Source organism: Tamandua tetradactyla, chromosome 23 (assembly GCF_023851605.1).
Source record: "Tamandua tetradactyla isolate mTamTet1 chromosome 23, mTamTet1.pri, whole genome shotgun sequence".
Classification (NCBI taxonomy): Eukaryota; Metazoa; Chordata; class Mammalia; order Pilosa; family Myrmecophagidae; genus Tamandua; species Tamandua tetradactyla.
In genome coordinates, this window is record NC_135349.1 from 54,890,766 (window position 1) to 54,918,664 (window position 27,899).

Here is a 27,899-nt window from a genome sequence, read left to right on the forward strand (position 1 = left end):
AACAAAGAATAGTATGTTCATCCTGGCAAATTCTGTGTAGGTATTGAAAATAAAACAGGGCAATGTTCTAACAGAGTAAGAGAAAATTCAGAGAGAGTAACATTAAGGAAGCAAGTTACAGAACAAAAATTATGAAAAGATCCAACAAATGTTTTCAAACAACCCAAGTACGTGTGAACATGTAAGCACGTATGCAGCTGGGCGGCATGAAGGCAGAACGGAAGCCCCCGGGCCTTGGTGGCAGCTGGGTGCAGAGCCCAGGCCGGGCCAGGCTGCTGCTCTCACCTCAGGAGCGGCAGCAAATTCCCTCTGTATTGGGCTCAGCTGCCCGTCCCAGGACAACAGGCAGGAGAGGAGGTGGCGTCCCCTAGCCCAGGGCAGCTCATCGGAAGCCTGGCAGGGGAGGGGCCTCCCTGGCTCTCATCTGCCTCTTCCTCTTGCCCTGCCCAGAGCTTCTGCGGGTGGCCTGGGGTGGCTTTGGGCTAGATGGGTGATGTCGTGGCCTGGGATTGTGAGGTCATGCTCTGCCCAGGAGCCCCAGGGGGTGCCAGGCAGCGGCCTCATACGCGTGTGTGGCTCACTGCCTGCAAACCAGGCCCCGCGCCTGCACTCGGCCTGAGCCACCCCACGCCTTCCTCATCCCTGGCTCCATGATCCTCAAGGCATGAGAGGTAACCGAGCTTCAGAAGCCAAGGCCCACCCAGGCAGTGTGTGTGCTATCTATCGCCACATAACAAGTCACCCCAAAATCCAGCAGCTAAATACAACACTTCACATGACATGGTCTGCACAGAAGTCGTATGGCTGGGCCGTCTCAGGAGCCCGTGGCCCAGCTGTCACCAGAGCCAGGCCATCCAAAGGCAGGACAGAGATTGGAAGATGCACTTCCAGGCAGGCTTGTTTACAAGGCTGCCAGGCAGAGACCGCTGTCCCTTGCCGAGCTTCTCCACGTGGCTGGCAGGGCATCTGCGTGACAGGGCAGCTGGCTTTCCCCCCAGCAAGTGCTCCAAAAGGGTGCCTGCCCAAGAGGGAAACCCCAGTGGTTTTGTAACCAGCCCTGGGAAGTGGTGCACCATCACTTCTTCACTCTTCATGCAAACTAACCCTGGCACGTCAGGAGAGGACTTGCCAGGGTGGGAATACCCAGGGGGTCATTGGGGGCCATCCTGGAGGCTGGCAACCATAGGTAGCCATGGGCAGAGTTGGGATCCTCATGGAGGGAGGGAGGGAGGGAGAGAGGCAAGGGAAGACACGAGCAGGCCAGTCTATACCACCAGAGGCTTTGCGAACAAAAGCACTGAATTGGAAACCCAGGGAAGGGCCTGACAGGCAAGGCTCGCAGCCCAGTTTACAGTTTTAGGCTGTGCCTGCCGCTTCTTGGTGGGGTCTGGATCACACACCACGGGGGGCGGGCACAGAAAGGGAGGCAGAGAGACAGACAGGACACACCCAGCTAGGAGACAACGGGCTCTCAAGAAATGATGGTCATGGTCCCCTAAAGTCCTGGATCACCACACGTGACGCTTTCCAAATGTATTGCTAGAGGCTGGGATAGGAGGTGGACGGATGGATGGACAGAAGATGCCAAAGTAATAGAATGGTTTCCAAGTGTCCTCCCATATAAATGTGCTAAGCAAGAAAAGAATTGCACCAAGCATCAAGAAACAGACATTTATGTGGGACCTCAGGGAAGTAAGTCGCCCTTCCCGAACTTCACATTCCCCAGCTATAAAATGGCCTAATTCTGCAAGTTGATAAAAATTCAAAGACTGTTGGCAGGGATGGAGGGCAATGGGAGCCTTCACCCACTGGTGACAGAAATACAGTGTCTCCGTCAGACCCGAGTCTGCCCCTCCCGAGATGTCCCCATCCCAATCCTCGGAACCTGTGATACAGCGTATGGAAAGGGGGAGTCGCGCTGGAGGTGTAAGTGAGGTTGCCACTAGCTAACATTCAAATCGGGAAGTTGAATCCAGGTGAACCCAGCGTAGTCACAAAAGTCCTTTAAAAGAAGGAAGAGGCAGGCAAAATCAGTGTCCGCCAACACAGATGTGCAGCAAAACCCTCACCTGGCTGCTGCCAGCTGTGAAGGTGGAAGAGGCCACAAGTCAAGGAGCACTGGTGGCCTCTGGAAGCTTGAGGGGAACAAGAAAATGAATTCTCCACCAGAGCCCCCCAGAAGGAACAGTGATCACCTTGGCTTTAGCTCTGTGGGCCCACGTCAGTCTCTGGTCCCCTCCCAGAAGCGAAAGATAAAAAGTTGACTTGTTTTAAGTCACTAACTTGGTGGTAACTTCTTCCTGCAACCAAAAGGAAGCCAAAGTAGACCCTTCCCCAGGGACCACAAGGGGAGTGCCCACCCCGAGCTTCCCTCCCACCACCCAGCTGGGCCTGGGTCTGGAACCTTCCAGTTCCCCACCCATCATCTGCACGGTAGGCCCTTCCAAGGGCACGCAGGGGTGGGCGATGGAGGGAGCCTAGCGAGGTTGGCAATGGGATCCGGTTAGTAAATCGTGGAACAACTATACAGAGCCCCTCAAAACCTTGTTAGAGTGAGACGAACCCACATGTCCTGCTCCTAGGCTCTTCCCATTGTTCACTTAAAAAAAATATAAAGGTCATATGAACCTGCAATCCCATCTAGTACAGAAACACCTGTGGTAAAAGTCAGAGGACCAGATGAGGGGCCACACGCGCTGGCACGTGGCTGGGGGGGGCAGTGAAGGGTGACAGAGCCTCCGGGGGGCTGCAGAGAAGCAGGGCCAAGCCGGATGGCCCTAAGTGCCCAGGGAGCAGCCATGGGGGCCGAGCGGCGACTCCGCGCTAGGAGGAGGCTTGGGGGAACCACCACCCAAGTCCCAAGCTTGTAGCCGGGAGGGGTGCCGGGCTCGGCTCCCATGCGGCCGGCGTCACTGCGCTCAGGTGGCGCCCCCTGAGCGGGGGGAGCGCGGGCGCAGCTCTGCCACCCCTTCCCGAGGGCGCGTCTGCCTGGTCCCCAGCCCTGGCCCGTCCGGGAAGGAGCCTGGTTCCGCCGCCCCCGCCCTGCAGGTCCGTGCTGACCCGGCGCCTGGCCCAGCCGGCTGGAGACTCGCGGCAAGGGATGGCCAAGCTCCACTGCGACGGGGTTCGGGCCCCACCCGCGCCGCCAGGGCCCCGCCGCCCACCGCCCTGCACCCCCCGCGCCCCTCCCTCTGCCGGGCCAGGCTCCCGAGGCCGCACACCCGGCCCGGGAGCATCCCAGGAACACCATCGCGAGGCGCCAGGCACGCACCGCCTCGGCCCCTCCGCGGAGCTCGAGGCTGCGGGAGACGGAGCAACTGCCGCGCTGCCAGCGGCCACGCACCGAGCCACGTCGGCCCGAGCTCAAGGCCGTCCCGCCCACCCCGCACACCCGAGCCCGGCCGCCAGGAGGCCCAGGTCCCGCCCCGGCGCCGCGCACAGCAGGTGCGGGAACTGGCACGCGGCCTCCTCCACTGCCGCTACCGCCAACCCCATCCCTGCGATGCCTCCACCCACGAGGAAATGCCCAGCAAACCAAACCGCGAAGGAGACGCTGCCAGCACGCCCAGGGTCCATCTCACACCCTACCAGGATGTCTCAGAGCCTCAATCAAGTCCCACCTCCACGGTGAACATCGCCCGCAGCTGCCCCCAACCCCACCCCGGGTCTCAGCAGCCACTTGGGTGCCACCCCTCTCCCCCAGTTCACACCCACACAAGTTCTTCCCTTCCCCTCCACTGTTTCCAGTCACACCACCAGCCCCTCCCAGTCTTCTTGCTTTCACAGGCCCCGTGGCCTTTGCCCATGCAGCAAGCTCAAGTTCCACTGAAAATGGAAACACCTTACAGGAGATAAATCCCAACTCCCAGCGTTTGAGATCAACCCAAACCTCCCACACCCCAGCCCCAGGGGCCTGCTAGCTCCCGCCACCGCGGTGAGCCCGGACACAGGCCCCAAACCTTACAGGACGAGCGTGCTGGGTGCACAGCTGTCCAAGCACAGCCCACCACTGTGCCCTGTGCCTCCCAGAGCCACCAGCATGACACAGGAGCCTCTGGGCTTTCCTGAGCTGGGGGTGCTCTCCAGGGGTACAGAGGATCGATGCTGGGCCCCTCGTGCCCCCAGCCCTGCGTTAGGGAGCTGCTCTCCCCAGGCTGCCTGCGCTCACCATGCATAGCAGTCGGCAACTGCTGGCATCATGTCGCAGCCGTACACCCTTTACTGGGCTCTGCTGCAAAGGCTGCAGGGACTGCCCCATGTGAGAGCCTGTTGTAAGACATCTGAGTTCCGGTTGCCCCCTGCCCCAGGACCCAGCTGGGGAGAAAATCAAGCCGCCACCCACCCCAGATCTGACAGTGCCCTACCCCAACCCCATATCCTGGTCAAGCTCAGAGAAAGGCCCCCAAGGCCCTGCCCACCCCACCCTGGTGCCACCCTGGGAGACTGTCAGCCGGGCTCAACACAGGGGAAGTGAACCCACAGCTAACAAACTCCAGGCACAGGAGACCGGGACAGGACTTCGGTTGTTGAGAAAAGACACCATGATGGGCTCAGAGGGTAGGGCCAAGAGCTGGGCAAGCCAGGCAGGCCAAGGAGCAGTGGACAGGTCTGGGCCCAATTCAGGGTGTCCTGAGGATAGGAAAGTTGGGGGGAGATGGGCCCAGGCCGCACCCAGAACTAGAGCTTTAGCCTCCACTCTGCCCGCCCAGCTCACAGCAGTGCAGTGTAAGCGTATGGGACACGAAGATGGACACATGCTTGGCTGCAGAGACCCCCACCAGTGCTGTCACCGCACCTTTACAACATCCAGACAAGACTTGTGCTTCTGAGGACGTCCTCCCCACTAGAGGGGTTACCTCTGCTACCGTCCCCCTCCTCATTCCCCACCCAGACCTAGGGAGTCAGTCCAGACTTCTTCCTGTGAGGATGCAGGCTCCTAACACACCAGTTGTGTCTGCTCCACTGGGCCCAACAGGCTGGAATGCTACTTCTACCCCAAAATACAGACACCACCTCCAGGAGGCCCACCAGGGTGACAGCTCCAGGACTAGCCCTGCTGGGATGCAAGCAAAACTCGAGACAAGGCAGACCCTGCTGGGTGAGTGTTTTATGCAGTGCCCCCTTGTCAGCAGTGGGGCAGTACAAGGCAATGGGTAGCCACTAAAGGAGGTCCACCCACCCTGCTCCCCAGAGACCAGCTCCCTGAGGGCCGGTGGCCCAGCCCTGTTGGTGTCCATCCAGGGAGGCCGAGCATCCTGTCCAGCAGGGTCCCCAGTCACTGACTGGCTGCCTCCGCCTGCCACACCAGCTCGCCAGCGATGTAGGTAGCACAGACGTGGAGAGCATCGTCCAGCACCACGAAGTCTGGGTGGGAGTCGGTCATGAGAAGGGGTCAGGGTAGGACCATAGCTCACCACGAGCCATCTCCCGCAACCCAAAGGCAGGGGAAACGAGACCCCCATCAGCAGATGGACAGGCCATGGAACCTGGCCTAAGGGCCAGGGGCCAGGTAGGGCTGGCTGAGAGCAGGGAATGGGGGCAAACCCCCACCCGCTGGCCCAGGCCCTGCCATGGGCCTTCATACACCCTTGGGCCTTTGGGTAGGGTGAAGGCTGCTGGGCCCCCTGCCTTGGCCCCTCACCTGCATCAGCACCAAAGTCCAGGGTCCCCTTGCGCTTCTCCAGGCCCAGCAGCTGGGCAGGGTGCAGGGACGCAGCCTCCAGGGCCGACTCCACACTGCAGCCTGCTCAGGGGACATAAGGTGGTGACGACCCCCAGCACACGCGTGGGTGCACACACACACACACACACACACACACACAACCAGAGGACCAGCTTATTGCCTGGCCAAGTAGTGCCACCCGCCTCCCACAAGGACCTGGCCAGGCCCTTCTCCTGATGCCTTCGGCACCTGGGTCCCAGCTTCACAGCCTCGTCGCCCTGGACTTGAGGCCTGTGTGCCACCCGCTTCCCTTCAGGGACCTCCTCAGAGGCAGGGCCCAGTGCTGGTCCCTGTGCACCACCACAGACACGGGACAGGCAAGGCATGTGGAACCAGCACCCTGGCTGGTCCCCATTCTGCCCTCCCCGTCCCCAGCCCTGGCATGCTGACCTGTCGCCTGCAGGAAATGCCGGATGCAGGCATCCATCGGGGCTATGCTGCCACAGAGTGTCTTGGTGCCTGAGTGCAGAGAGGGCCGGCTCGGGGTGAGCCTGAAGCTGCCCACCGGGAAGTAGGAGGGACACCGATGCACCTCCCATAGCAGCAGTCTGCAGGAGGGCCAATCTAGGGGCAGAGGGGGCTGACCTGCCACGTAAGCCGTCAGCCCGTCCACCTCGACCTCCTGCTGCCCCAGCGTGTGCCGGCCATTGCCCAGACCCAAGGCAGGAACAGCATCAGTGACCAGCACCAGCCCTGTGGGGGAGGGGCATGAGGACCTGCCCAGCCACCCACCACCATTCCCTGCCCCATCCGGCCGCTCACCCTGGGGGTGGGCCCGATGGGCGATGCGCAGGGCAGCAGGGTTGGTGTGGATGCCGTCGGCGATCATCCCGTAGAAGATGCGGTGGCCAGGGGGCAGCCGATCACTGGTCAGGAGCCCTACAATGCCCGGGTCTCGGTGGTGGAACTGGGCGGCGTGGGGATGACACCGTGAGTGACAGCAGGAGTCCCTGGGGGCCGCCCACCCACCCACCTACCCAGAGCCAGGCACCACTCACAGGCAGCATGGCGTTGAAGAGGTGGGTGATGAACGTGGCCCCGCTCTGCACCGCCTCCTCGGCTACACACAGGTCAGCCACCGAGTGTCCTGCAGGCCGCGGGGTCGGGCATTCAGACCCTGCATGGCCCGGGCCCCTCCCAGCCCCCGGCTGGCCCCTCACCGAGGGACACGCAGACGCCACGGGCTGTCAGCTCCCGGATCACCTCGCGGCTGCGGCCCAGCTCGGGGGCCAGCGTCACGAGGCGCACATTGTCCAGGCGCCCGTAGGTGGCCAGCACATCCCGGAAGGCGTTGGCCTCAAAGGAGCGGAGGTGGGCCTCGGGGTGTGCACCCCGCTTCTCCTGGCTGATGAACGGGCCCTCCAGGTGCACCCCTGGGTGGGGAGGAGACCCTCCAGCAGGTGGCTCCACCCACAGCCCCCCTATCGCCCCCCCCCTCCCCAGCTGGACATGTTTGGAGAGGGGACTGCCACTCACCGAGGACCCCTGCCCCATGGGGACCACCTCTCTTCACCGGGATCTGAGGAAGGACCTGGGGGGAACCAGTGGTTAAAGGCCTGCCCCCCCAGCGGCCCAGCATCCAGAGGTCACAGTCCAGCCAAGGTCAGAGTTCAGAGCCAAGCCGAGTGCAGAGTCCACAGCCAACACCCAGTGCCCAGCCCAGGCCCTGCTGGGCTCCCCTCAGGAGTCAGGGGTGGGTGGAGGGCCCCAACAAAGCGCAGCCCTCGCACTCAGGCAGCTCACCCCAGGCCCCAGTGGGTGCAGCCTGAAGGCCCCCAGGACCCCAAGAGGGGTGAGCCTGGCCTCTGTACGGTACAAGGGTGTAGGGCCAGAAGGAGAAGAAGGAGAGTTATCCAGGCAAAGGAGGGGCAGATCAGGGGCTCAGAGAAGAGCCGGGTATACTTGGGAACGGCCCCCGAGGTCTGAGCAAGGGCCCCGGCACAGACCACCTGGCCCAACGTGCCGTGGAACCTGGACATAATCAGGGAGGTGACCAATGTCATGGGAAGAGTAGCGGGTCCTTTCATACAGCACATCGCCAAGACTAGCAGGCAGAGCCCAGGCCCCTCCTTTACGGATGGGGTGATGAAAGAGTCCCTGAGGCAAAGATGGCTGCACTTACCCCAAACTTCCCAGGTGAAAACAAAGAGCTATTTTAAAGGCTTAAACCCAGTAGGTAGCAGAAAATGAGGAGGAGCAGACAGATGCTGGAAGCTAGACAAGCCGATGGAGGGCCCCTGTGGGAAGGCGACTCAGCAGGGAAAGCCAAGAGCAACCTCCCACAGCCAGGGCCACAGGGCATGGAAGGACATACAACAAGGAGCTTTGCTTAAGGAGTAGCTGGGCCCCCAGACACCTGCCCTGGTATGCACAGCCAAGCCCCTGGCCAGGCTCTACCTCTCTAGAGGGTCTCTGGGCTAGAGGTACACTGGACAACTGGATAACAAGGGGGAAGCAATATGCTTTAGGTGGAAACTTGCCCCCCTTGCAGTGCTCAGCCAGACCTGTTCCCCCAGGGTAAGACAGAAGACTCTTCTCTGGCAATCTGACCAGCCCAAGCAAAGGGACCTAGAGACCACCAACCTCAGAGTCTGCTGACCTCACAGTCTCCCCAGGAAGCCACCCCCAGTCTGGGTGCTACCAGCAGGCGTCCTGAACTCAGAGCACACAGCCAAGGTTCTGCTGGGGACAGCCTCCAGAATGAAGGATAGAGGCCATCAGAGACGACGGATGAAACCAACAGGGGGCAAGGAAACCAACCCTGAAGAGAACCAACAATAACGCCCTCAGGGCAGGACGGGGTCTTGCACTCAGGAAACAAGAACAGGTTGTGATAAAAAAAGGAACTCAGGGGAGAAAGCAAACTCCTCAAAAGTAAAAATACGAGTACATTAAGGCAAAAACAAAACAAAACAAAAAAAACAATAGAAAAACTAGAAAACACAAGTTGAAGAAACATCCAAAGAGTAGACTCAAGAGAGAAAGGAAACAAGACCCAAAAATGAGACATGCAGTCTGGGAAGCCCAGCAGTGACCAGCAGGACTTCCAGAAAAAGACAACAGACATGGAAGGGAGAAAGTCACCAGTAAAATCCTTTGAGAAAATTTAACAAACAAAAACCTGAGTTTCCAGGTGAACAGGGCCTGCTGATGGGTGAAAAGAGTCCCCACCCCCCAGCTCATCCTCCTGAGATTTCAGAACACAAGGACAAAAGAAAAGATCCCACAAGCTTCCAGAGAGAAGACACAGGTCACACACAAAGGATCAGGAGTCAGATGGCTTCAGACTTCTCATCAGAATCCTGGAAGTTAAAAGACAACACAGAAATGCCTTTAAAAATTCTGGAGAAAAGTGACTTCCAACCTAGACTTCTCACCCGGCCAAGCTGGCAGTCAAGATAAAGACCCACAACATCTCAAAACATTTACCTCCCATGACCCCTTTCTCTGGAAGCCGCTGGAGGATGTTCTCCACCAAAATGAAGGTGTAAACCAGGAAAGAGGAAGATACAGGAGACCCACAGAAAAGACTCCCCAGGCGAATGGAAGGAGTTCCCAGGTCAGCTTGGCCTATGATGTGGGCAGCCAGTGCTGCAGGGAACAAATCCCAGAGGCTTCTGCAGGAAGAGAAGACTGATAGAACTCGTGCATGTCTACATGGCCTGAGAGGAGCATGAGACAATTGGCAGGAAGCCTGAGGGATGAATTAGTAAATAAGAGAACTAGGTAAACACAGAATATCAACTCCCAGAAACACAGAGCAGGCAGGTAAGGAAATGCAGTCCCAAGGTCTGACATGGCAAGCTCATGTAAGTCCTACATGGCCCTGACCACCACTTATCTCCGTGGCTGACCCAGTCACAAGCAGAGGTCACTCCTGGGAAGGGCCAGGGCACATGAAGGGCATAAGCAAGGGACTGAAAGAGAGAGACTCCTTCTCTTTCCTCGTGGGAAGCAAACAGATATTACCCTAAATGGGAAATTCAAGTAGGAATCCAAACATGTTACAGAGAGCTATGGAGACAAATTCCAGAAGAACCAGCTAAGGGCTTGAGGGTGGTCACCCCTGGGGAAGGAAACAAGCACACTGCCAGGATGCCTTTTCCTTCCAGTTGTACAACCTTGTCAAAGATCGGAAAAAAGGTAACGGCTGAGTTTCTCCAGAACCGAGCTTTTTTCTTTTTTTTCACATGGGCAGACACCGGGAAACAATCCCTGGTCTCCGGCACAGCAGGCGAGGACTCTGCCACTGAGCCACCATTGTCCCAGAATTGAGTTTATAATCTTTTATTTCCTTGATTTATTTTCTTCAATTGCAATAACAGACATGTACTGTAAAATTTACTGTTTCAACTGTTTTTAAGTATGAAGTTCAACAGCATTAATTACGCCATTGTGCTACCATCACCACCATCCGTTACAAACCTTTTTATCACCACAAACCAAATCTCTGTGCCTTCGAAGCAGTAACTCCCTATTTCCCCTTCCCCTCAGCCCCTTGAAACCTCTGATCAGCCTTCCAAAGTTGAGTAGTAAAAGGGAAAACAGAATGAATGACACCCTGAGAGTGAGGGGAACGAGCCACATATGGGACAGGCAAGCTGGAAAATTTAACTAGAGGCGGGCATGTGGGGCCACAAGCAAAGGGCCTGGCTAAGACCTGGAGAGGCACCTCACCCTGGCTGAGGAGACAGGAGATGTGACAGGGGAACATTAAGATTTAAGCTGCCTTCTGGAAGGATAGCAAAAGGCAGGATTCGAGGAGGACACCCCAGAAAACAGCACATGGTCCTAATGGACCAGAACATCATGACATGTGAGCTGGATAACTTCTGGCAGGCAGCAATGCAACGACACGCCATGTGAATGGGCCAGGAGGAAGGGGGGCGCTGATGGCAGGGGAGAAGCTGGTATTAAATTCTTCACATCCAAAGTCCTCCATGATTTCTACCATCTATCAGTTTACTTTCTGCTTATCTTGTCGCCATTCTACAAGCACTTATTTTATCAAGGGAGGGGTTGTCAAAGTACCTGGACTGTGATGAGTGCCAAGAAAAAACTTAAGATACATCCTACCAGCAAGAAACTCCTTTTCCTAAGAAAGGGGGACCCAATAGCATCATAACGATCAGCCGTGCTGCCAGGAGAGACAGGAGGACCAAACCTCACAGGGGAGGCAAGAACACTTGGGCAGCTGTGCAAACCCAGCAAGGCAGAGACAGCCTGGACAGAGGACATGGGGGCATGAGAGGGAATGTGGCCAGGGCAGTGACAAGAGGCTAAACAGGCAGGAAAGGGAATGCTAAAGAGGATGGTTCTAATCCTGCAGATGAGTCAAAGGAAATGTCTTGGATTCTAGGGCCACTCAGGCAGGGCTGGAAGGGTAAGCCCAAAGCCCAGGAAGAAGTCAGGGGGCTCCAACAGTCATTAAGCCTCAGTAGTGGAGACTGAGAAGATGGGAAGGAGAAAGGGGATGAAAGAGAGGGGACATGGTTCCAGATCCCATGCATGGTGAACCACAGGCCAGTGCCAGTGGAGAAAATGCAAAGCTAGGTTACCAGTTTGTGGCAGGAAGATGACTATGTTTTTTGATTTGTGGACTGTGCTGGGAGAGCAGGGGGGTTTTCAACAAGAAATCCCAAATGATATTTAAAGGCTTAATGTGCAAAGAGCACAGCACCATCTGCCCAACAGTCCTAGGAATGGACGACTACTAGAACTGTCACTTTAGAGAGGAATCAAGACTTGTCCTGAGTCTGACAGCTGGTCAGTGAATTCAGGAGGCCTGGAACAAAGCCAGAAAGCCTGGATTCAGATCCCACATTCCACCCAGCACAGTGCCTCTGCTGACTCCTCCTACTCACCAGGGAGGGCTAGCAAAAGGCAGAAAGGCAATGCTGATCCTGGTACAAAAGAACATGCTTTAAAGGGCGTCACTGGGACAGATGACAAAACTGGAATATAGATGGCAAGCTGAAGTGCTGTGACAGTGCTCATTCCTACACTTACTGTATTATGGCTGCGTAAGAAAGCATCTACATTTTTAACTACACAATTAAATACTAAAAGGCATGACAGGTGCAACCTACTCTCAAATGGCTCAAAATAGCACAGAGGACCAGAGAGCATGATAAATGTGGTAAAAACTTCTACGTGAAGATCATGCATTGACAACAATTTTTAAAAAATAGAATCTTGGAATTCGGTAGGAAAGAAAGTGGAAAAGGGGGAAGGGGCCTGCAAACAAGAGCAGCATCGTTACCGCCCGAAGTAGACCATGAAGTTTTCTGGAAAGTAAGGCCAGCGGAATCACATACCATGGACAGGTTAGGGAGGACAAGCCTGAGGAGCAACTCTTGGACGACGCAACAAGAAAGCCCCAGTGACCCTGCTCAAGGAAGCGGGGAGGTGGGAAGGGGTGTGGCAGGGAGAGGGCCAGGCCCGGGGAGCGAAGATGACCAGGGAGGAGGCGGGGCGCGGGGATGGGGGTGGGAGGAGGAGGGGTGCCGCGCGCGTTAGCGAAGCCCGAGCTCACCTTGTGATAAATCTCCGGCGGGGAGGTGACCAACGTGGGGCAGAACGAGGTGACTCCATGCGACAGGATCCTCCGAGCCACAAGCGCGACCCCCGAGCCCGCATCCTCAGCGGCCTGAGAGAAGTCGACGCCAAATCCGCCTGGGGTCGTAGAGGAAAAGGGTCGCACGAGGCTACGGGTCCCTCCCCGGGGCCCCCAAGCCCCGCGCCGGGCCGCACCGTTGATCTGCACGTCGATGAAGCCGGGCGCCAGGATGCAGCCCCCGCAGTCCCGTTGCTCGTCAGCCTCGCGCCGCTCCTCGTAAAACAGCTTCTCCGGGTCCAGGATCCGGCCCTCGCGGACCCACAGGTCGTCCCTGCGCACAGCGGGCCAGGCTCGGACGGCCGCCCCCCGCCGCCCACCCCTCCCACCCCGAGCGGCGCCCCCGCGCCGGCCCGACCCCGCGAGCGGCCCACCCGAGCAGCACCCCTCCACGCAGCAGGCGGCAGTTGGTGAAGCGCAGCACCCGGGCCCGCGCCGCGCCCGGCTCCTCGCCCATCCTCAGTCGCCGCAGCGGCGGCCGGATGGGCGCCACGTGACCCTCAGCTGACTGCAGTGTGCACGTGACCGAGGCCCCGCCGCCCACGTGACTGCCAGCGGGGACGCCGCGCCAGGCCCCGCCCACGACGCACGCACGCACGCACGCTCCCGCGGACCCCACGAGCCAAGACACGGGCCTCCAGTCACATCCGAAGACTTTATTTGACACAGCTCCCGCGCAGGCCCGGCGCCCGAAGCAGGGCCGTTACATCCAACGGAGTGTCACATGGCACCCCACAGGCAACACTCTACGTAAGTTACTAAATGGGTGAGAGATGAGGGCTGCTCCACAGACGCATGAACAGGTCAAATCTTTTATAAATAAACATCCAGTGAAGAGAAAGTGACAGCTCTAATTCATCCGTATGCACAGAGCACTCTAGGGGGTGGGGGGCGGCCAGAGGCCTGCATCTCGCTGGCCAGGGCCTGGCAGGACGAGTGGGCCCGATGTCCACACGCGGGGCGGGAAGGGGCAAGGCTGGGAATGACAGGCCACGGGCACTAAGACACGGCGCATGTACAAGACCAGCTACTGGGGGTCGCTGCCCCGGGCGTGCGAGTCGGGCTGCTCTTCTGGAATGAGGGAGGTGATCTTTACATCAGATTCTGGGGCTGGTGGGCTGGGGTGGGGTTACTTGGTGGAAAGTATGAGGGCGACGATGAGGCCGTAGAGGCCCAGCACCTCGGCGAAGATCAGGATGAGGATCATGCCCACGAAGAGCCGGGGCTGCTGGGCAGTGCCCCGCACGCCGGCGTCCCCCACGATGCCAATGGCAAAGCCGGCTGCCAGGCCACTCAGGCCCACGCTCAGGCCAGCGCCCAGCTGCAGGAAACTCCTAGGAGAGAGAAGACATGGGGCAGAGTTTGGGACACACCAGCCTCCCCCAGCACTGGAACGGCCTCCCTGGGGTTCAGTGGGAGGGCCCAGTTCTCACTTGAAGAGGGAGATGCCCTCCGTCAGCGAGTTGGCGATAAGGACGGCCACCACCAGGCCGTAGATGGCGATGATGCCAGCCATGACCACGGGAATGATGGACTTCATGATCAGCTCTGGCCGCATAACAGACATGGCCGCGATGCCGGTGCCGCTCTTCGCTGTACCATAGGCGGCGCCCAGGGCTGCAGGAGGGAGATGAGGTGAGCTTGGGGCCCTGGGCAGCCAGCTACTAGGAGCAGTGGGAGCTGAACTAGGCACCTGACTGGGGGTGGAGAAGGGACTGCCCTCAGAGATGATGGGTCCCCACATCTGCCCAAGCTGGGTGCTCCAGCAGTCAGGAGTGGCTAGTTGTTTCTCTGCTCTGGCTGGGACCTCATCCCAAAGACAGAAGCCTCCATCAGAGGCCCTTCCACTGTCTGGTCTATTTAGGGCCCCCACCCCAGAACCTCCTGCAGTGGCCCCATGTTGCCAAGCCTCAGATGCAGCTGCCCAAGACCTAAGGGCTGGAGCAAGAGCAGGTAGCTCAGTCACATGGGAAAAGGCAGCTGGGCCCTAGAACCCTGCTCATGGTGGAAAGGCTCAGGGAACTTCTGTCCTACCTGGAATCTAAGCACCAAATCAGGACAAACCTGAGAAGGTACAAACTGACCACCTGTCACCAGCCCAGATGTCATGACAGGCCAGGGTCTGCTAGGCAGCCCTCAGGGTCCCCTGCCCAGGGACAACCTGATGGAAGGGTGGCTGCAGGCCATGAGTGCTGCCCCACCTGCAACCCACTGCAGGCTCCACAGGCCGTAAGTCAGGGTTAGGAAACCACCTAGTAGATCCTGTCCTCTCAGGCCAGTGCATCTCCACTCCCAACCCTGACCCGGCTGCTAACAAGGCCAGCAGCTCAGCTCATCAATTGGCTAAATCTCTGCAGTAAAGCCAGCACTAGGCACCCCAGCCACATGGCAGGGTCTGCTCAGGGACTGGAGGACCCAACACCCAGCCTGGCCCCAAGACTGCAGCACTCCCCTTGGGGCCCAGACTCTACCAGCACCAGTATCAGGTAAGGCAACCAGGGCTCTGGGCCTGCCCCCATCCCCATCCCCACCCCTAGGATATGCTGCTTCCCATGTGCCCTTTGCTTGGCCTTTGTTTTGGAAAGCCAGGGTGACGTTGATACAGAACAGAGGGGCCCCAGGCCATGATCGTTAGGGGAGCAGAGAGGGGCTGACAGCTCACTTCTTCCACAGCACACAGCCTGGGGTGGAAGGGGCTTTCCGCCACACATTTTATTCATCTATTTGGGTAATGAAAGGCATCCCCCCACCCCTCCACCCCCATGCCCATGCCCAGTGCCAAGCGGAGGCAAGGTGAACAGGCTCTGACCGCACAGGGCTCCAAGTCCAGTGAGAGAGGCAAACGTGGCAACCTCTAAGCACGGCCGCTCGTTCCAGGAGACGGGACAGAGGCTTTATGGCAGAGGGAGGAGGGGGTGGGGGTGCCAGGGAAAGGCTTCAGAGGAGGTGAAGCCTGAGTGGAGCTGTGATGGTCAGCAAGTGGGCCCAGGAATACGAGGTAAAGGGAAAGGAAGTCCAGACAGCATGAGCAGAGATGGAAGACAAGATGAGGTTGAGTGGGGAGCGACTGGAGGGTGGGGAGGAGACAGGGTTAGGGCAAAGGGATTTGCGATGGCTCTTCCATAGTGTCCCTGACGTGAACAGTAAACGCTATGGCTGGATATCCAGCACCTTCTGCCTGGAGCTCAGGACTTATCTTCGGGAGGCTTCTCAAAATCTTCTGGCTGCCAATGCATTTTGGGAGCTCTTGCTGCAGACCCTGTACCCTGTCAGGCTACCTCACGGTGTGTGAGACCAGTCCCAGGGCTACGCCCTTGGGTGGGAGAGCACAGGCTGACACGTGGCATTAGGGGGAGGCTGGATACTGGGAACACAGTGCGGCCCTGGGAGGGGGCCTCTCCGAGGCTGAAGCCACCAGAGGCAGGAAGTGAGCTAGGCCCTGCACTACAGAGGTCAACAGGCAGATCATGTGGCTGGAGGGGGGTGGGGTGGGGGAGAAGGGGAAAAGAGGAAGAGGTAGGGATGACCACTGGAGCCAGAGCAACAGGACATAACCCAGCTGGGCATGGGGCAGCAGCAGGCTTCCAGAAAGACCCTGGGCGCTGGTTCCACAGGCCATGCCTGATGGGATTCCAGCAGGCAGACCTTTCAGCAACAGGAGATACAGTGAAGGACAAAGAATGAACTCAGGGAGAAGTCAGGAAGCAGTTTCAGGAACACAAGCACCAAATACAGGGTGCTGACTGGCAGGGAGGAAGTCATAGAAAATACGGAAAGGGAGCAACTGACATCTTCATGGAAGACATGATGAAGAAAGAATCAGCAGGACTTTTGTCATAAGCTAAGAAAAAAGGGAAGTTGGAGTGTTGAATAGGGGGAAGGGGTCCCAAAAGTGTGCTTGCCCCTCGACAGTAAGAAGACCAATCAGCTGTGTGTGGCGCAGGCCCGGAGCTCAGGAGAGCTTGGAGTCAGCAGAGCAGCTCCACCGAGACCTGAAGCACTTGTTTCAATACCAGGAAGCAGGCACAGATGAAGATGACAAGCCCTGGAGAAAGCATCATGTTTAGAGGGTAGAACTAAAGTCATAACTCAATCCCACTCACCCAGTGAGAAGGTATCTCTTGTAGAGCCACACAGGTCCGTGTGGGGCGGGGAATGGGCTATGAGTAGACTGTGGAGGAGCCAGCACCAGGACCCCTGGAGTGGGCAGACCCCAGGCCCCAGGACTAAGCAGGAAAACACTGGGCCAGGGACACCCTATTCTTGTTACCTTCCAGAACCCTGCAGGTCAGGCTCCACCTAAAAGCCATCTAGGGTCTGGACAGAGGGAAAGGAGGCTCCCAGTGACAGAGGGGGGCTGAATGTGGAAAAAGGGCACAGTGGGCCAACTCCAGGCTTTAGGAGTAAGCAGTGACAGGAGCATATTTTTCACCAATGCATCCCATCATCTGGAACATGGTAGGAGCTCAATCAAAGTTTGCTGGGTGAATGGACGGCCACTCACAGGTGGCCAAACTGGCATGCCTAGAGATGCTCTGGGAGCAAAGAGCCAGGAGTGGGGGTAGCGGCCTATGTGAACACGCTTGAGAGCAGGCCGCCCCCGAAGGGTGGTGTCTGGGAGATAAGAAGTGCACACCATGCTCCCACCACAAATGAGCCCTTCCTCGCACAGGAGGTTCAAGGCAGGGCCCCCCAGCAGTTCCTGCCCTGCAGACAGGCCCAGGCAGAGGGAGCCCCCACAGCCCATACCCCACAGGTGTTTACAGTCAGCAGAGATGTTTGGAGTTCAAACCCTCCACATACCTGCACAGGGAGCCTCCCAGTCCACCAGCTAGGGCAAGGCAGGGCGGGGTCATCAAAGCCTGAACCCAGACAGATCCAAGGAAGCTGAGACCTGGCCAGACCAGTCCTTGGGGGCTTTGGCTGGGCCAGACCTTTCCTCCCCCTGGGTCCGACATTCCTGAGCATAGCCTGAGTAACTTTCTCCCAGATAAAGAACACCCCCAGACTGCCAAGGCCCACCTCAGCTTAAGGGAGAGCGAACTGTCACCTAAGTAAAAGGGTGCCATCAAAAACCTGGAAGACGCCCCTTCTTGCCCAGAGCAGCCCCTCCCAATTCCAGGCCTTAGGGACGAGGAGGAAGGTCATTCACTCCAGTAGGAAGTCCAGCAGGAAGACTCCCTCCCAGAAGACAAAAGACCCAATCCCGCAAATGCTGCCACCTCGGAGATAGCCCTTTCACTCTCCCCACCCGGGCAATGCACAGACCCCTCAGCCAAGGCCACATGGCAAATAGTGATGTTGTCCCTGACTTCCAGCTACCCATATTCCCCGCCCTTGGGCTGTATGACCCCCTCACTGCTGCCCCATTACCCCCCCTCCCCCATTTCCAGACTCCCATCCCTGAGTGCCCTCCGACTCTCAGTACCGAGCTCTCAGCCCAGCTTTCCCAACCAGCCAGCACAGCTGACTGTGCTATTGGGAAACCACGGCAAGCACCAACCGGAAGCACCTGCCAATGGGGACCGACCCACCTGTCCACCGCTGAGGCCCGGCCGCCGCGAAGGCGAGCGTCTCGGCGGGGTGCAGGCTCCCATCGGCCCGGGAGCGACGGGGACCGCTCCGAGGGGCTCCGGGCTCGATTCCCCGCCCCCGCCAAGACTTCGGGGGAGCTTTCCGAGGCGTGATGTCACCCCCGCCTGGAGAACTGGGGAGGGCGGCGGGCGCGGAGCACGCGCAAAACTGCGCGCCCCCACCCCAGCCTCCCTCATCTCTGGCCCGGGACTAAGATGGCAGCGGCGCTGCCGCCCCACCCCCGCACCGGAGCCGCGGGAGCCGGAGCCCGGGAGCCCCAGCCTCCGCCGCCTCCGGGCCCCGACCCCCGCCCGCCGCCAGCCGCCACGCGAGGCGCTGGGCACCCCCAACAGCTCTGGGTGGCGTCACTGACGTCACGGCCCGGACCCCGCCGAGCTGCGGGCACGAGACCCGCGCGCCCCTGGCGCCCCCCGCCTCCCGGGTCCGCCCTGGCGCGGCGCTCACCGCTGAAGACCATGGCGGACGAGGCGCCCATGACGGCGAAGAAAGCGGCATACTCGGGACTGTTCCGGGATTCGGACATGTCTGCGGCGGGGATCCGGGGCGAGCTCAACGGTCTACGCCGGGCCGGGGGCGGGCGGGCAACGCAAAGCGAGCGGACAGCGGCGTGGAAGGCGACCCGGCCCCGTCAGCCGCTGCGCTCTAAATACCAGCACCGCAGAGCAAAATGGCGGCCGCCGCCGCGTCACATGACCCGGGCCCCGCCCCTGCGGGCCGCACCACCGCATCCCGGCGGGGGGGCACTCTGCCCTGCGACGGCCGGTAGACCCACCCGCGGCCCCCGGGGTCCCCTACCCTTCGGGTTTGGGCGCCTCGGACCCTGCCGTCCCGTCCCACCTGCGCCTCGCGGACATAGGGTCGTGAGCCGCCGGCCATTGGAACCCCGCCGCGTTGGTCTCGACCGGTCCTGGGGTCGGGGCGGGGCGTCGTCGCGCTCATTAGCATACGGGGCGCGGCCTCGCGGTGGCCCCGCCTCCCTGCGGCCCCTCGGCGCAGCCCCTCTGAGGTGCGAGCGCGGCTCCCGCGGGCGTCTCGGTGTCCCGGCCCCGCGGCCCTGGAGCTCCTGCCGCGGCCCGTAGTCCGTGTCCCTCGCGGGACTGGCCGCCAGGGCAGGGCTTGGACTTCTCTGGGCGCCGAGCCGAACCACGGGGCCCGGGACAGGCGGGCGGAGGCCAGGCCAGACGAAGCCGACGTGCCGCGTCCCGGGCGCGGCCTGCGCTGACCCGCCTGCGGCTCATGGCCTCAAAGGCCAGTGTCCCCGAGGCCCAGCAGTCCGGTCGGAGTAAAGAGAGACCCCTTTACAGGGGTCAGGTAACAGGCGTCAGGGACCCGGGCCGCAGCTGGGGCGGATCTTCCTGTCCGTGTGGCCTCCTGTCCGGGGGCCCCTGCCGCCTGTTACCCGAGCCAAATGTGTGCAGCCCGCTGTGCAAGGTCCCCTCGCCCATGGGAGCAGCCCTGGGCGATTAGGCCCTGGCGGCCTAATCTCCACCTGCAGCTCCTCGGGGTCCTTTGGGCAGCCTTGGGCACCACCGCCTGGTCCTGGGTCTCCCCGGGTCCCCTCAGCCCTCTCAGCATGGTGCTTCTGCAGCACATACAGCCCACTTTCCACAACAGGGCTGTCCCTCAAACCCTCTTCCCCCTTGGCTGGGCGGGGTCTGCCATCCTCAGAGCAGTTCCCAGGCCTGTCCTGTTTTAAAAGCAAGAGAAGAGGGGACAGGGGCAGCTGGAAGCCCTCGGCCACCCCCTACTACCATGTCCTGCTGCCACTCCTTCTCCATTCAGTGCCTCCACCTCCTTGCCTGCCCTACTGCCCTACGGTGGTGGCCCTTTCTCTAAGGGAAGGGACATCTGTCAGGTCGTCCAAGTGGGCCTCTTGCTGCCCAGTGCTCCACAGCCTCTTGCTCCCAGCAGCTCGGCCCCCCCTCACTGTCCCCTAACTATACCGTTCTTCCTGCAGTCACGAAAGGGGAGCAGCACCAGGCCTAGCCCTGTAGCCTCTGCGTGTTCCTTGTGCCCCTCCAGTCCCAGTGTGCAGGGCGCCCAGTGGCAGTCAGTGCGGACACTTAGGAGACAGGGTCAGGGCAGCCCAGGGTGGGAGGGGCGGGGAGTCTGGAAGGCTCCGTGGGGCGGGATGAGCCTGGGCCCTGGACCATGAGGGAAAGCAGGGGCAGGCCAGGACGGAGAACAGGGGGGCCAAAAGGACAGAGGTGAGAAATTCCAGGAGGCGGTTCCCTCCGTGGCAGCAGGAGGCGGATCAGCTGTCTCATGGCCTCTTAAGGGCCTAAGTTCCTGTGTAAGAAGGCACTGCCGGAGCTCTGGCCTCCCTGGGTCATCCTTGTCCCTCCCCCCCGCCCCCAGCACCCATCAAAGGCGCACCCATCCACCCAGCGCCTCGAAGCTGCCCCACCCCGGCTCCCGCTTGCTTACTTCTAATTATTACTCACGCCCCACCTCACCCTGGCGGCTCGAGTTCCATTTCCCACGGGCTCCTCTCAGCCCACACCCAACTTGCCCCCCTTCCTAACCCTGAAGCCAAGGGATCGCTTCAGGTGCCCAGTCGGACCCATCATGCCCTCAGGAGTCTGCTCTCATGTGTGGCTCCCTCTGCACCAACTACTCTCCCTCCTTAACTAATACGATACAGACTTCAAAACTCACCTCCTCCAGGAAGCCCTCCTGACCTCACTTCTTCCACCGAGCCCCTATGGCAGCCTCCCTCGTGCTCCATGATCACCTTTTGCATTTCACTCCCCCTCCCCTCCGCTGGACCTGGGCCTTGTCTGTACCCCGACACCTGTAGGGAACCTGGCCCGTGTGGCTAACGTTCCTTGGCACCCAGGGTGCACCAGGCCTTGTCCTGAGCCTTTGCGGGCAGTACCACCTGGCACCCTCGCAATGACCACCTCCTCCTGTAGACAAGAAAGCAGACTTAGCGAGGTCAGGCATCCCACCCAGGGCCAATGACCTGGTAAGGCTGGAACTGAAATGCAAACTCCCATGCTGCTTGCTCCTGCCCCAGTGTCTAGTGAGCAGGTGATGTGTCCGGGAGGGACCAAACCATCTTCCCTGGGGACATCCCTACATCGGGCCGGGCCCTGGGCTGGCCTGCCCCCCCGCTCCACTGGGGGTTCCCAGGGATGGGGAGGGAGGGCCTTTGAGAAATTCGAGTCAGAAACCCTGAGCTGGGAGAGTAGTGGGAGACATGGGGTGGGGTGGGGGCCTTACGGCGGCAAGGGGCCCTGTCAGCCCGCCCACAGGAGAGAGAGCCCCAGCGGGCAGGAGGGTCAGTGGACAGGACTGAAAGTCCAGGAGCCCAGAAGCCAAGGCGGAGAGGCAGGAGGCCAGCAGCTGCAGGCGCTGTGAAGATGCACCCCGAGGGGGCACGCCTAGAGGGGAGAGAGCCACGTGTGGGTGGGGAGAGGCAGGCAGGAAGGACTGGAGGAAAGCATGCAGCTGCTGGGGGTGGGGGATGGTCAGCAGGGCCAAGGCACAGAGTGGGCCCTTTCACTTCTCTGTAGCGGGCCTGGGCTGCCCTGGACCCTGTGCCTGGTCCAGTCCATGCTCCCTCCTCACTCTGCATCAGTCAGAGTCCCATGCCCAGGGTCTGCATGCTGCGTCACGGAGCACCTGCTGCCTGGGCCACAAGCTGAGGGTGAGCCCTCGAGGAGCTCAGAGGCCTCCAGGGTTGCATGATGCGCAGAAAACCATGTTCTGACAGCCCCGGAGACACTCACACAGAGGCGTGCCTCCGAGGGGCGGGGAGGGTACCAGGGTGGCGGGGGCGGGGAGTGGGGGCAACTCCCAGGGCCCAGGGGTCCTGACCTCTGCATTGCAGGTTAGAAGATGAGGGGGTTTTGAGCAGGGGAGAGACAGGGCCCGGTTTGGATGTGAAAAACAGGGAACTCAAATACTTTCCCACCGCGCAGGCCATGGAGCACAGGGCAGCCATTGCGGGGACTAAGGCCGCCACGTCCTCGCGGCGCATGGCGAGGAGCCTGGGCACGGGTGTGCACGGGTGTGTGTCACCCAGGCGGCTAGCTCACTATGCAGACGCCACCAGTATGGCCGCCTCATGGGGGGCCTAGGGCCCAAGGGCGGCTGCTGGCTCGGGAGGGAGGGCAGCCCCACTGAGTGCTTATTCTGCGTGGAACCGACGTGAGGCAAGAAAACATGGCATTGCGATGGTGCACTGGAGGCGGGGACTCCTCAGCCACAGGCCAGCCCGAATCCAGGGCCCGCGTGAAGCAGGGGGAAGTGGCCAGGGGAGGGTGCGGCCCTGCCTGCCAGAGTTCAGGGTAGACGCTGGGGCCACCCCACTGTCCTGGCCGGAGGGTGGCAGGTGTTGGACACATCGGGGGCCACCGCCGGGGCCCAAGCCTGGGCCAGTCTGGCCTGGGGTGCAGTGTCTTCGCCTCAACTACGGGCTGGTCACAGGTGAGTGGAGAGGAAGAAGTTACCGTAGGGAATGCTGGGGGGGGGGCCCGACTGTGGGCCCCCGAAATGCAGACCGCACAGGAGGGGCAGCACCCGCCCATGCCCCCCTGGGGCCAGCCTCTTGGGAACAGCACGCAACCTTCTGCCCATCCTGAGCGCCCGGCCCCCCCTGGGGCTGAGAGTCATGGGGGCTGCGGTGGAAGCGACAGGGTCACCTGGAAAGCTGTGACCCACAGGTCCCAGAGGCCCAGCTGCCTAGGGCAGAGGCGCTGCAGCCGGGCTGGGGGCGGGGGATGGGGGAGGCTGTGCAAAGGCCCAGAGCAAAGGACCGGCGGGGCCCTGACTTCTCACGCCTGGGCCGGACCCCCCCTGGCCACCCCACTTCCACCCTCAGGTGCTCCAGTTAGCCTCCTGGGGGGGGCAGGAAAGAGCCTACAGGGAAACATGCTTGTCTGGGGGTGGGCAGTGAAGGGAGAGGGGCAACAGGAGATGGTGGAGGGGACCCAGGAGCCAGAGGAGCAGAGGCAGGAAGGGCAGGCGGGCAGCCACAGGGAGTGGGGGTCTGCTTGGGGGGTTGGGGGCAAGGGTTACACTGTCGCTATATTATATACATTAAAATATAAGGTAACAGGAAAGACCCGATTTATATGGAGCCCAACATCATCATTTTTTTAAAAGTTTATTTATTAATTAAAAAAATAAGAAACAAAATAAAACATACATATTCAGTAATTCGCAATATCATCACCTAGTTGCATATTCATCATTTCTTAGAACATTTGCATTAATTCAGAAAAAGAAACAAAAAGACAATAGAAAAAGAAATGAAATGAACACAGGAAAGAAAAAAAAAAGATTATGCCTATCATACCCCTTACCCCTTGCCTTCATTGATCACTAGCATTTCAAACTAAATTTATTTTAACATTTCTTCCTCCTATTATTTATTTTTATTCCATATGTTCCTCTCATCTGTTGACAAAGTAGATAAAAGGAGCATCAGACACAAGGTTTTCACAATCACACAGTCACACTGTGAAAGCTACACCATTATACAATCATCATCAAGAAACATGGCTTCTGGAACACAGCTCTACATTTTCAGGCAATTCCCTCCAGCCTCTCCATTACATCTTGGATAACAAGATGATATCTACTTGATGCATAAGAATAACCTCCAGGATAACCTCTCGACTCTGTTTGGAATCTCTCAGCCATTGACACTTTGTCTCATTTCCCTCTTCCCTCTTTTGGTCAAGAAGGTTTTCTCAATCCCTTGATGCTAAATCTCAGCTCATTCTAGGGTTTTTCTCATCTCTTGATGCTGAGTCTCCGTTCATTCCAAGATCTCTGTCCCACGTTGCCAGGAAGGTCCACACCACTGGGAGTCATGTCCCACCAACATCGTCATTTTGAAGGAGAAGCAGCCAGCTCCAGACTGCACGGGCAGGGACCAGGAGGTTCCTTGGCCTCTCCCAGACATCCCCGGAGCAAAAGGAAGTGAAACCCAGTGAGAGGAGGCAGATGTCCGCGCAGGCCCGCCAGCAGCCAGTGGGCAGGAGAGCTCACCTCCAGTGGCCTGCAGCCAGCACTTGGCCCCTCCCGGGCGGCCCTGAGGGACACACACGCCACTGCCCGGTCCACCAAGCGCTGTCACATCACACGCTTCAGAATGATGCCCGTCCAGGTTCCTCAGTAACTTTATTTAGGACGCAAATAAACACCCACAAAACTAAGTCATTTTTATTTTCACTTTTCCAAAATCGGGTTTTGCTTCAGATTCACACATGAGGTCAGTACAAATGAATCTATTTCCACAAGGTCCTGCCTTTATTATTATGATTAATTCATCCATTTAGAAGCTCTCAAGTGTCCCTCCCTTTTTAAAAAAGAAGTCAATAGCTGTTCTTCATCATATCAAAACATTGAAAATCACTCATGATGCTCAAAACAGGAATGTTTGCATTTGCTTTGTGTTTTTTGGTATTTAAAAAAATAAAATAAATTTTAAGAAAAGAACAGTTAAAGCGTAGGAGTAACTATGATTGCTGTTAGAGCTTACACATTAAGCTTTACATTTTATAAGCATTTTAAATGAAGCTACTTTTAGAAATAAAAACTTTTGACAGTTAAAAAAAATCATTCATGGAACTTTCTTTTTTCACTCTTTAGCCCATCAGCTCCTGATAAAACTTGGTCTGTGAATGTGGCCTCTCTGCCTCTCAGCCCAACTCTGCAAGGAAAATCATTACCCTCCCCGGTACGTGGGACATGATACTCAGGGGTGAAAGTCTCCCTGGCAATGTGGGACATCCGCCTTCACAGCGTGGGATCAACAATGCCATCCTGTCCAAAAGGGGAGAAAAAAATGTAGTGAAATAAGGCATCAGTGGCTAGGAGAGTTCAACAGAGTCGAGAGGCTACTCTGGAGGCTGTTGTTATGCAAGCTGCAGCTAGGTATTGCTGAATTACAATGGTTTGTCAAACCCCAACCAACAGCATTCCTGTTAACCCTAAGGAACACCCAGGGCTCTGAGATCCTGCAGAAGTTTCACTCACTAAGTTTACTTTGCAGAAACCCACAACTTCAGATGGTCCCTAGGCCAGATAAGTCCTGAAACCCAGAGGGCCGAGCCTCTCCAGAAACATCAGCTAGTTCCATTCCCCTACCCCATATTGTCCACAGCCCTTCCCAACATGAAAAAATTGGAAAGGGCAGAGCCCAAACACCTGTAAAGAGTGGGAGAAAGATCAAAGGAGGAGGAGTTAGAACAGAGAAGACAGGATTTAACAAATGAGTATGACTGCTGAATCATTATATTGATATTTCTTTTAGTCTCTATTGTCTTGGAGCAGCTAGGAGAAACCTGAAATTGTGGATCTGTAACCCGCACCAACTCTGAAATCGGTCCTATGACTATTTGTAAAACGTACTTTGAAATTTATTGCTTTTTTGTATATAGTATATTTCACAATAAAAATGTTTAAAAAAAAAGAGAGGGAAGAAAAACAATTTGTTCTGATGCGGCACGGCGGCGGTCGGCTCGCGTTTCCTCGGGTGAAGACAAAACGACGGGAAGGCGGGGCTGGGCTGGGCGGGAAGGCGGGGCTGGGCTGGGCGGGAAGGCGGGGCAGGCGGGAAGGCGGGGCTGGGCGGGGCGGGAAGGCGGGACTGGGCTGGGCGGGAAGGCGGGGCTGAGCCGGGCGGGAAGGCGGGGCTGGGCTGGGCGGGAAGGCGGGGCAGGCGGGAAGGCGGGGCTGGGCCGGGCGGGAAGGCGGGGCTGAGCCGGGCGGGAAGGCGGGGCTGGGCCGGGCGGGAAGGCGGGGCTGGGCGGGAAGGCGGGGCTGGGCGGGAAGGCGGGGCTGAGCCGGGCGGGAAGGCGGGGCTGGGCTGGGCGGGAAGGCGGGGCAGGCGGGAAGGCGGGGCTGGGCTGGGCGGGAAGGCGGGGCAGGCGGGAAGGCGGGGCTGGGCTGGGCGGGAAGGCGGGGCAGGCGGGAAGGCGGGGCTGGGCTGGGCGGGAAGGCGGGGCTGAGCTGGGCGGGAAGGCGGGGCTGAGCTGGGCGGGAAGGCGGGGCTGGCTTCCCCACCACGGCGCCGGCCCGCGGGCGCCCTCTAGCGGCTCTCCTGGGAGCCGGAGGTGCCCTGGGCGGCGCGGTCAAGAAGCACTGCGGGCCAGCGATCGGCGCGGGATCCCTGGTCGGCTGGTGTCAGGCCACGGGTCAATGCGTGGGCGCCACGAGTCCTCCCCAGGTGCACCTGCTCGGCCCGCAGCGGCGGCGGAGTCCACGGGGGTCGGGAAGGCAGCGCCCGAGGGGTGCGTGGGGGCTTAGCCCGGCGGCGAATCCCCCAGGCCTTACGTGCCCCCTGACCACAACCTGGCCGCGCGCGCGCGCGCACAAGGACACAGCAGCGGGGGTTTTTAAAGCCCGTGCACTTTCCCGCATTCCGCGGACGCCCCACCGCATCGCGAGGCTCCCCCCTGCAGCCGTTGGGCACAGAGGACAACCATCAGGGTCCGAACTTGAGCCGCTGGCTCTACTGCCTAATCAGCGCCATCTTTTTGTTTGAACCGTGTTTGTCCTGGGAATTTTGATGGCATTTGGGATGTAACAAAAAAGGTGGGAAAGTAACCGTCAATGAAAATTCCGGCTGTCCCTGGAAGGGAAGCCGGGCGCTGGCGGAGCGGCTAGAAGAACGGGGCCGCCTTCGCAGCTCCTCTGTGAGTCTAATTTTTTTCGAAATAAAAGTTAAAATTAAATCCACTAAACATAGAATCCTCTAATGCGCAAATATAAAAGACTCTAAAAGCTTTTAGGATTCAGGAAACATTCTAAAGCAAGTTGCACTGAAAGACTTACGCCTGCAGGATACTGAAACAGGAAATTTTGGGTTAGTCATCTTCTTTTAGTTCGATAATTAAAACTGAAAATTCATAAAATACAAATGTCTTACTCATGTGTCATACTGTTGTTTAAAAACGGATTTTCTGAAGACCTGAAGGTGAGCAGTTCCCACTAATGAATTCATTTAATTTAATGAACCAACATAAGTGATGTTCAATTTTGTGTTTTTAAAAAGAACTTGTAAATGCTTCTGAATGACAAATAATTCACCATGCAATTGTATAAAATTTTGGCTGACTTTAAACATCAAAAGTTAATAATCAATAGGCAAGACGAGAGAATATCAATAAATTATGTCTACTTAGGAATGCCTAATATTAGCTAACACTGATAGTATCATCAAAAGGGTAAAGATAATCACAGGCACCTTTTAGGTTGGTAGAATAAATTAGGATAAAGAAGCCAATAAGTACATGAAAACTGTTTTACACACACACACACAAAGCAAAGAATTTCACCAACGTATGGAAACTGTGCCTAAGTGGAAACTGTGCCAGGCGGCTGGGTGGAGGGGCTCCTTGGAATGGCTGCACAGAAGGTTCTGGAGGCAGAAGCTGCCCATAAGGCCGTACTCACAAGGAAAGTAACCGTCCAGTTCAGTAAGTTTACAGAAGGAGTGCTGCAAACTGTGCACAAATGTAACTTCTGCTGCTTTCAGATGCTATGCTTCCAGAAGCCATCCATGGTGAGAAGACATTTACAGGCATGGCCATTGGGTGGCCTACTGACCCTCACCCCACCCTGGGGGATCTTGAGGGAGCTCCCTTGGCTGAAGAGACCAGACCTGAGGCCTGAAGTTAATGCAACAAGACTGTTTAATGGACAGGGGCGCCGTGGTATAGGCAAATACTGTGGGCTCGGAGGCAGGGGCCGGTGAGGGCCACGGGGGTCTGTGGTGACACTCCTCACAGTGCCTCCCCTTCTGGGGACCCCACACCCCCTCCAAGCCTCTCAAGTCCTGTGAGGAGAGCAGGGTAGGAGGATGGACCCATTGTACAGTTCGGCAAACTGAGTTCCGGACAGGTCCACTGGCTGCCCCTCCACCCTGCGCTAGGAGGAGGCTGGGGCCACCAGGGCCCCCAAAGGAAGGGTGAGGAGGGCAGTGCGGGCTGGAGTCAGGGCGGTGGG

The 27,899-nt window shown here is 58.5% G+C and overlaps 3 protein-coding genes across 8 annotated transcripts in view; all 3 read right to left on the reverse strand.

Annotated features, from left to right (window-relative positions):
* Positions 1–492, reverse strand: part of PDPK1 (3-phosphoinositide dependent protein kinase 1) — a 118,705-nt gene extending 118,213 nt beyond the window's left edge. For all 3 annotated transcript variants that reach the window (XM_077142089.1, XM_077142083.1, XM_077142084.1), the window contains exon 1: positions 286–492. The gene's annotated coding sequence lies outside the window, so the exon portion shown is untranslated. The remainder of the gene's footprint in view (positions 1–285) is intronic.
* Positions 493–5,089: 4,597 nt separating this feature from the next.
* Positions 5,090–12,826, reverse strand: AMDHD2 (amidohydrolase domain containing 2). Of its 4 annotated transcripts, XM_077142096.1 has the most exons (11): positions 12,713–12,826; positions 12,476–12,612; positions 12,258–12,397; positions 7,199–7,253; positions 6,883–7,095; positions 6,721–6,809; positions 6,485–6,629; positions 6,308–6,415; positions 6,113–6,181; positions 5,642–5,743; positions 5,090–5,364 (listed from the first exon to the last, which is right to left on the reverse strand). In XM_077142096.1, exons 1-11 carry the CDS (start codon positions 12,793–12,795, stop codon positions 5,276–5,278), a joined length of 1,230 nt encoding a protein of 409 aa, XP_076998211.1. In that variant the 5' UTR covers positions 12,796–12,826; the 3' UTR covers positions 5,090–5,275. The 4 variants fall into 4 exon arrangements, with proteins under 4 accessions (XP_076998211.1, XP_076998213.1, XP_076998212.1 ...); XM_077142098.1 differs by lacking the exon at positions 6,883–7,095; XM_077142097.1 differs by lacking the exon at positions 6,308–6,415.
* Positions 12,827–12,979: 153 nt separating this feature from the next.
* Positions 12,980–18,605, reverse strand: ATP6V0C (ATPase H+ transporting V0 subunit c). The gene is made up of 3 exons (XM_077142099.1): positions 18,378–18,605; positions 13,772–13,955; positions 12,980–13,672 (listed from the first exon to the last, which is right to left on the reverse strand). The coding sequence occupies exons 1-3, from the start codon at positions 18,454–18,456 to the stop codon at positions 13,468–13,470; spliced, it is 468 nt and encodes a 155-aa protein (XP_076998214.1). The 5' UTR covers positions 18,457–18,605; the 3' UTR covers positions 12,980–13,467.
* Positions 18,606–27,899: the final 9,294 nt, after the last annotated feature.